The sequence below is a fragment of the Pteropus alecto genome, unplaced genomic scaffold, assembly GCF_000325575.1.
Source record: "Pteropus alecto unplaced genomic scaffold, ASM32557v1 scaffold563, whole genome shotgun sequence".
In the NCBI taxonomy this organism is placed as follows: domain Eukaryota; kingdom Metazoa; phylum Chordata; class Mammalia; order Chiroptera; family Pteropodidae; genus Pteropus; species Pteropus alecto.
This window is the reverse complement of record NW_006433385.1, coordinates 159,231-167,978: the sequence shown is the minus strand read 5'-3', so window position 1 is coordinate 167,978 and position 8,748 is coordinate 159,231. Positions and strand designations below refer to the sequence as shown.

General features: G+C 64.5%; 1 protein-coding gene across 2 annotated transcripts in view; it reads right to left on the bottom strand.

Annotated features, from left to right (window-relative positions):
- Positions 1-2,832: 2,832 nt before the first annotated feature.
- PPP1R12B (protein phosphatase 1 regulatory subunit 12B) overlaps positions 2,833-8,748 on the bottom strand; it is an 82,950-nt gene continuing 77,034 nt past the window's right edge. For both annotated transcript variants that reach the window (XM_025044268.1, XM_015586565.2), the window contains one exon: positions 2,833-4,437. In XM_025044268.1, coding sequence (XP_024900036.1) covers positions 4,351-4,437 — 87 coding nt within the window. In that variant the 3' untranslated portion in view covers positions 2,833-4,350. The remainder of the gene's footprint in view (positions 4,438-8,748) is intronic.

Sequence of the window (8,748 nt, the reverse complement as noted above, 5' to 3'; positions counted from 1 at the left end):
CAGATGGCTTCGCTCTGGCAGCCTCACCGCCCAGATGACAGCAGGACGGGGCCTGGCGTGGAGACGAGTCATTTGGGGGTGGCGGGGGACAGGAGTCGGGGACGACACGGCTTGTGGGGAACCGCTCACTGGGGACATGCTGCTTGCCTGTGTGCAGTCGTCCCGACCATCACTGCGGGGCACGGTCAGGGCCCGTCTGTGTGCACCGCTCATTCTTGGCGCTTCTCCCGAGGGCCGGTGTCCCTATCTGGGTTCAGATGTGACCTCGTCCACAGACATCAGGGGACGTGGACGCGTTTTCATGTGCTCTGGCTGGCGGGTCAAGGTTGTTCAGTTTTCCCACCCCAGAGACCACCTCATTCACTAGTAGCCACGACAGTGACCGTTCCTGGGCTGCAAAGAAGTTGATCTACCAATGAATCTAATCAGAACGACGCGATCAATAGCTGCCCTTAACAGAATCTACTGCCAGGCGCAGTGTCGATACCCATTAGGGGCTGATGACAATCTCCCTGGCTGGAGGATGAGACCCCGGAGACGAGGGCGGGGCAGGCTTTGCTTCTGTGCCCCTCCCTCCCAGTGCCAGCCTCAGGCTCCACCCCACAGCGGCATCGGCCCCTGGTCCGTCCGGGGTCTCCGCCCAGTCACTCCACTCTCAGCGGCCTTTCGAGCGAGTGCGGCCCTGTGCACGGCCGCACGTGGACTCGCAAGCTCTCGCTGCGGGCTGCGTCCTCCGCAGACCCGCCGGGGAAAGGCCACCGTAAACAACACTGGAATCCTGCTTCCCATCGCCCCAGCCCAAGGAGGTGCTCATGCTGGACTCAGGAGCACCCTCATGCTGCCACACAGCAAAGGCCACCTCAGGAGCAGCAGGGCCGGGCAAACACGCACAGCCCGGGCATAGCAGCTCGATCTCCCACCAGACCAGTTTGGCCCAAGCCTGCTGGCTACACACCACTGCCACTGTCCCCACGAGCTTGGACCCCTCCGCTGCAGGTCTGTGTCCTTGCCTCGCCAGGAGCGAGACCGCGAGTCCCCTCAGCACCAGGGTCGTGCTCCCGCAGGGGTCAGCGGCCCCGCTCGTGGTAAGCAGTGCGAATCCACGAGGGAATAAGACTTCCGAAGTTAGGGCAGGTTCTGAGTTAAAGAAACGGTCTGATCTTCCTGGGGATCAGCAAGTCACGGGACTTTGCAGCTCAGAAGGGACCTTGAGGGTCCCCAGTCCAACCTCATCTCAGGGACGGAGGTGGCTGTCCTCGGGGTGGGCGCTGCTGGGGCCGGTGTGGACCCCGGGGCCTCCTTCCCGCTTCCTGTCTTGCCCTCGGAGCTGCCTGCTGACTGGTCGTGGGACTCACCCGAGAGGTCGAAACTGGTCCGGATGTCAGGGCGAGGACCAAGTTCTGCGGCTGGGACTGGCCTGGGCAGTGCCCACCGTGGCTGATGGCTGTGCATCCCGAGTCCAGACCATGAACCGTGGCCTTGGCGGGCAGGATGAAGGTGCAGGCGGGGGCGCGGAGTCGCCCGCAGGGAGGAGCCCGGCCCCCTCTGCTGCTGGCTGCCCAGTCCTCCCGCTGCCCTTCCAAGGAGCGAGTGGCCCCGCGGTGGCTGCACGGCCGGCCGAGCTGTCCGCCACCTCGCTCCCACCTGACACTGGGTGCCAGCGGGAGCCCCTCCTGAGGGCACGCAGTGTCTGGCGAGAGGCTGCACCGGGCGGAATGGGGTCCCACAGCTGGGACTGGGCGTTGGGCTCGACAGAAGCCCTGGGGGTTCGCACACATCAGGAGACCCTTGGGGCCATCACAGGGGGCCACAGGCTCGGAGCACAGCCCGGCGCTGGCTGCCTTTGACACTCTCTAGCCACAACACCGGGCCGGCAGGAGCTGGTGGCGGTAAAGAAGGTACTGGGGCCAGATCACCACTCCCAGAGCATTGGACAGGGATGGAGGCGGAGCCACCGACTGCCGGCTCCCTCCCCAAGGCGTGGGCTTGAGAAAGAATTAAGCGGAAGAGTCCTGAGCTGCGCGGGAACCTTGCCCCATGCTCGCGTTCCATGGAGCCTGAGGGGACAGAGCCGAGCCTCGCACTGCTGGCCTGACCCGCTGCTCTCCATCTGCTGGAGCTGCCGGGCTGCTCTGTGTGTGGCCAGCAAGTGAGGACCGCGGCCATGGCCACTGGGGACACTCAGGCACCTGTGCACAAGGGCGGTCAGCACGGTGCTGAGGACACGGAAGACACCAGAACTCGGGGTCTGTCTGACATGTTAGTGACCTGAGACCCTGAAGGAGGGACCACACGTCACATGTTCCACGGAACCAGTAATCCTGAGACTAAGAGGAACTTTGCCATCACGAGCACGTCTTTCTGACAAGAAAGGGCATCTGTGCCAGGGAAGGGCTGTGTGAAGGGCAGGGCGCCGGGGGGGCTGTGTGGCCACCCCAGGTCGTGGAAGGCACACGCGGGTCGGAGGGAGCACGTGGTCCCTCCCACGGAGGGGCGTGGCATCTTCCCAACACTCGCTAGGCACGGCAGCCAGCCCTGCGGCTCCCCGTCTCCAGGATGCGCCAGGTCGGTGGGCACTGCCCCCAGAGCGAAGGGACTCATGAGCATTCCCTGAGAACTGAGCCGACGTCGCCCAGAACACGCACCCGGCCAGGAGCAGCTCCTCTAGGAAAACGGCAGGAAACGGAAGACAGTTTCATCTCCTCCAAAAACGGATTTGCCAGAGAGACACGTTTCCTGTCCCAGAACTGGGAGCTTGGCTTGCAGCGTCTGGTTTAGGAGCACGTGGTGTCTCAGAGGGCCATGGGAACAACGGGGACAGAGGCTGTGTGCTAAGGGATGGACCACGCTGAGCACTGGGTGTCACCAGCACCCTGGCACAAGGATTTAAATGACCCACACACTCAGAGTAAACCAGCCAAGGGACAGAACGGTAAGGAGCCGACGCTTCAAGTATCAGTGTGGGCCACCGGCAAGAATCACTGGAGCGACCCCTCCAGGTCTGGGCTTGGTGTTTCAAAAGGCAGTTTCTGTCTGGAGGAAAAAGGCCAAGGTGTGACAGGTACAAAAAGTATGCCACGTGTGAGTGGCTTACAGGAACAGGGACGTGTCAGCTGGAGGTAAGGGGAGGGCCCAGGCACACATACCTGAAGGGCTGTCACACACGCAGTGGCACTGGACAACCGAGAGCCTCCACTTACATTGGGAAGGCCCTGCTTCTGAGTGACAAATGACAGCCACAAAGGCACCTGACCGTGGGTCCCTGGGCCACAACAGTGGAAAGCCAGACCAAATGAAGTCCGAGCTTTGCCCTCACATTCCATGACTGCCACCAACGGGCTGGAGTGGCTCAGCCATAAGCCTCCACAGGGAAGGTTTCTCCTGCTGCGTCCAAGAAAGCCCACTGGCCTCCCCAACCCCACGTGCCAGACAGGCCTGTTCACCATCTCAGCCATGGCTGTCCCTTCTGTCCCCTCTGGCAGAGGCTCTGCTGACCCCACACACCCTTCCCGGCTGCCTCCACTCTTGGGTCCCTCTCCCATCAACCCACCCGCCTCCCCACGCCTCCTTGTGACGTCCTGTCTCCTCAGGACCAGAGCAAGGGGACAGGGAGGGCGAGGGCCGGGGCGGGGGCAGAGGCTGGCAGGGTCCTCAGAGTCCTGGCTTTCCCTGTGGGAGCTGGGGACGGGCTGGCATGTCTGCCATGGCCTGGCCTCCCAGGGGGCCGGGGACCGCCACCCAGGCAACGCTCGTGGGGTCCAGAGCGCCCCAGCAGAGACCCCTTTCTGAGACGGTCAAGGACAGCTGAGGCCAGGGGAAGGGAACAGAAGGGAGGGGACTCCACCGGTGTCCCGGTGGCCGACAAAAAACAGCGGTGACCCAGTGGGAGGCGGAGAGAGGCATTCGTTCCTGAGAGGTGAGCACTCACGCACCGTGGGGTCGGTCCCCGCACCCGCCGTCTGTGGCACCCGAGACGGGCCTGCGGTGGCGCCGCGAGACTCACCGACATCGGCGGACGCGGTCAGTGGAAAGGCTGCGTCTGGGTTGGGGCTGACGTGTTTGGACCCACCCAGTGTGGACATGCAGCTGAGCAGCAGGACGTGGGGCCCTGGGCTAAGCCTGGCGCAGCTCCAAGGCCCTGGCACATGGCACGAACGGTCACCGTTGGGCTTCGGTTAAAACTGCCTTAGGACCTGGCGTGGGGCGCAGGGGAACAGGGCACGGACAGCGCAGTGCAGAGGGGGTGGCTGCAGGAGAGTCAGGGACAGCGTCCTTCCTGACACTCCCTTCTGGCCGGAAGAGGGGCGGGGACAGCAAACGCAGCCCTGCCTCCTGGGTCCAGAACCCAGGCTACTTGGACAGTTTGCTGATGACTCTGATGAGGGCACCGTTTTCATCCTTCAGCCTCTGGTTATCCGATTTCAGTTCTGTTAATACCTGCAGGGCGGCAGATGGAAGGCGTGTTAGCCCCGACGTGGCCGGGCCAGGAGCAGGGCCCGCTGAGACAGCTCACATACGGGACTGTCACCACCCTTTCCCTGGGGACGCAGAGCCCTTGCATCCTCCACTCGCTGGGCCGGTGATGTCACTACTGGGGACCACAGCCCTGTGCCCTGTGACCCATCTGCAGCCGTCCCTCACGTCTGCTGTGCGGGCTCCCTCTCCGGTCCCACTGAGCCAGCAGCACCTCCGGCTGTTCCCGCCCCTGGGTCACCGCAGTCCAGACAAGCTAGGGACAGTGCCAAGGGGAGTCGGTGAGGACACGGGGAGGATTCTGGACAGGGGTCCTGGAGTCGGCGAGGGTTAAGGGAAGACACTGTCCCCAGCCCCACCAGGATGGAGTGCGGGGTGGGGGGCTCACCCTCCCCCCTCCGAGATGGCATCACGTGGCCATTTTCACCCTCCAGCCCAGGGTGCTTCTAGATCTTGTCATCGCAGTGCCAAGGTGCAGTGAGCACTTGGCATGGATTTAATTGTCCCCAGAGCTCCCGCCGACAGGTGCCGAGGGCACCAGGCCTCACCAACTGTCAGCAGTTTCGGGGTGCTGTCACCCCCAGACAGGGGCTCTGGGGTGGGACAGAGCTCCCCGCCATCCTGGAACGCTGCACAGTCTCGTCTGACCCAGCAGCCCCGGGCCCTAGCCCGACAGCCACGCCTGTACCAGCAACCGGACGCTGACGGGTGCGTGCTGCGTCCGAAACGCCAGCGGGTCTGGCAGGGGCTCGAGAGGGCTCCAGAGTCTGCGCTGCATCCGTCCGGCACACACACGCTTCGTCTGGTCAGTCAGTCCCACCACAGGACATGTGACTGGCGACATTCCCAGGGCTCGAGTGTCAGGAGGCCCGCGTGGCGGTCATCTGGCTGCGCTGCCCGCCACGTAGGGGGCTGGCGGGCACACCGCCAGGGCGGACGGGCCGCTGGCCCTGCACGCAGGACCTAGGTCCGGTTGCGGGTGTGTGTGCACCCACCGTGGCACCAGGCGTCTGCCGTGGGCGGGGAACGTGGGGACAGGTGCGGCGTAGCAGGTGCACACGCCACAGACTCACGAGTCCACAGACGAGGGAATAGGAACCGTGACCTCTCCAGGCTCGACCCCGGGTCACGCCTGCAGCATGGAGGTGGCGTGGGGGCGGGGGGCAAACCTCGGGAAGTGCAGGAGCCGGAATCCCAGCCTGTCACTGGTGCGATTCTCTGGCGACCAGGCCCCCTGCCGAATTTCTAAAGGGCAGTCTGAGCCCACGTCCCCTGGAGTGGGGGCTCTGTGAGGCCCACAGGCAGTGATGGGTCGGGCCCGCAGGCTGTGCAGGCTCCAGGCTCTGTGGACGACGGCAAGCGGGCAGGTGACCCACACACATTTTACTGAGAGGACGTGAATCCCGAAGACACCAAAATAACACTTGTCCTTTGGCCTTACCTCTCCTGTGTCCGGCCCAGTCGGAGCAGCTCTGGCTGGTGCCCGCCGCTGCCTCCGTCCCTGGGCCTGACCACGGAACTTTCAGAGACACCTGCCCGGGACGGCTAAGCGGTCCCCATCTCCTATCTGCCCCGGGCCTGCAGCTGGCAGCGGCAGCTCTGACCGGGTCCCGGAGGCCGGGATGCACGGCGCTTCCCGGCGGGTGGGCCCCTCGAACAGACCCGGGCTCCTCGCCTCTTTCCTAAACGAACAACTCGCCGGGCCTCAATGACTTATTTCCACATCCAGAACGTAATTCTTTCAGAAAAAGGTGGCCACAATTCAGTGACATCTCAAGGGAGTGTCAGAAAGCACAGGAGTGGGTGCAGAAATCAGGAGGAGGCCTCCACCGACTCCTAGGGGCGGGGTGGGAGGTGGGGGCTGGGGGATGAGCAGACCTGACCTGAGGTGGGGGCGTGGCCAGGTAGGCTCACGCGGGACCCATGTCACGTCAGCTTTTTAAATTTCTAAGTGTCCAGTCTACCGTGGTCTGATGTTAAGGCACCTTGGACAAGTAAAGCTAAGGGGCACGCGTCCTCAGACATCACGTCCCACAGCCTTCGATGAGGGAACAAGGACACAGGGTCCTCCTGAAGCTGCAGAGACCTGGGGCTGCAGGGTGACGGGGACTCGAGCGGTCCTGCTGAGCCTGCCTTCCCGCTGCCTGGCAGGGGGAGGGGTCCCCGCCTGCACTGGGTGACACGTGGTGGCACGGCAATGCACGCCGGGATACGGTGTGCTCTCCAGGGCACTGTGAGGGAAACTCAGCAGCAAAGCGCAGGGCCCCGCCCGCTGTTGGTCCGCCTGGGTGGTCCCCTCTTTGCCCCCAGTGCAGCTGGAGAGCTCTCTCCCTAAAGGCCCAGAGAGCGACTGCAGTTCGCGGGCCCCACGGTCTGGGCTGCGACCACGGACGGGTGACAGCACATCGGCACACGCGTGTGGCTCAGTTCCAGTCAAGCTTTACAGTGGAACCGAAACTGGATCCCACGTAGGCTTCGCGCACCACAAAAGCTCCTGATTTTTCTAGCTGCCTGTGTGGCTCCTAGGCCGTCCTGGGGGCTGCGGGTGCAGGGCCTGTGATGGCAGACTGAGCCCCGCAATGGCGTCTCTGTCGGGGTGACACCTCTGGGCAGGCAAGAGCTCGGGGGAGCTGATCTTCCCCAGGGACGCTGTGCCCCTCGCTGCAGTGTGGGGACAGTGTCGTGTTCGCCAGCCCCTGCCGCACCATCCACACCAATGTCACATGCTTATTAACACCGCAGCGGCCAGGCCCTGGGCCCTGGAACCTGACGCACTCACGCCTGGTGGGGCCACTCAGTTCAAGTGACCCAGAACCCAGTGTTTTCTTAGGTGAAATGACTGTCCTGGGGAGCAAGCGAGAAAACGCACATAAAGCCCTCGGCACAGGACTGCGCAAATGACAACGGCCACCACGTTACCAGGCACCGAAGGTGGGACGTCTGGTTCCGCCCACCGTTCCAGACGATCCTACCCCGGAGAGAGACTCAACACACCGGGCCACCTGCTGGGTCCCCAGTTCTTCCTGTGTCCTGGATGCTGCGGCCGCCACAAAGCACGGAGCCTGGACTTGCCGCAGCCCGTGCCACGTGGCACTCCGTCCAGGCTGACGGCACCGCAGGACGCCTGTGACCGCCAACCCGGAGGGACTGGTGGACCAGCAGGAGGGAGAGCAGGCCCCGGCCAGGACGATGCCGACGGCTGCTGAGCGGTGCAGCGCACCTCGGGGAGGGAGACCGTCCGGGGGGTGACCCGCCACACCCTGGCTGGGAGGACGCGACTGCGAGCCTGGCTCTCAGACCCACACCCAGAGAGAGGCTGTGCTCGCCAAACACGTTTTTGGTTCTCAGCGGAAGACAGGCCCTGCCTCCGTGTCCTCTGCCAAGCCAGCCCCGGCCCCGTGAGAGGCTGTGCCCTGCCTGCCAGCCCCACGCTGGGTGGGGGCGGGTGACACACCCCAGGCCCCGAGATCGGAGACGGGGATGAGCAGAGCCTCCCGGGAAGAGCCAGGGCAGGGAGTGAGGGGGGGCAGAGGGCTGGCCCCCGCAGCTCCAGTGCCCCGCCCGGCACTCCTGAGTGTGGGAAACCGGCTCTGGCCAGTCCCCAGAGGCCGCAGTTCCCAGCCTGATGTCACAAAAGAATCGATCAACGGGGAAGCCCCAAAAAGCCCTGACGCCTGCCTCTCGCCCAGACCACTGGCTCCTTGGCGGCTGGCCAGGGCACAGTCACCCCAGGCCCAACCCCAGTGCTCGGGGGTCAGGCTGTGCTTGCGGGGGTGCTGCTGACTGAGAGAGCAAGGCTTCGGTGTGGCGATGGCCGACTCGAGCCATGTGCGCACGCAGGCCCGCTGGTCTCAGCCCTGACGCCTCCGCCTGGTGACCAGCCGTCCCAGATCCCCGCATGGGAGGCCGACGGCGGACGAGCCCGGGGCCTCTGGACCCAACGCGCGGACGGCACCTGCCTGGAGGGCGGACGGGGGCGAGGTGGACAGAGGCGTGGGCACTACAGCTCCTGCGTCTCCGAGGTCTCGGCGGACCTCGAGAGCCGGGCCACGACGCGGGCCAGGGCCCTGTTCTCGGCCTGCAGCTGCTCGTTCATCTGCTTCAGGGTTTGGATCTGTTTTAGCTGGTGGAGGTTCTGCAGAGTGAAACGTGGAGGGGACAGACAGAGAGAGACAGACCAGGAGGTGAGCAGGACGGAATCGCGTGACTTGCGTGACTTCTGTTTTCAGTTGGCATGCGAGAGAGGAGGCGAGGGGGGGGCGGCCACAGACAGAG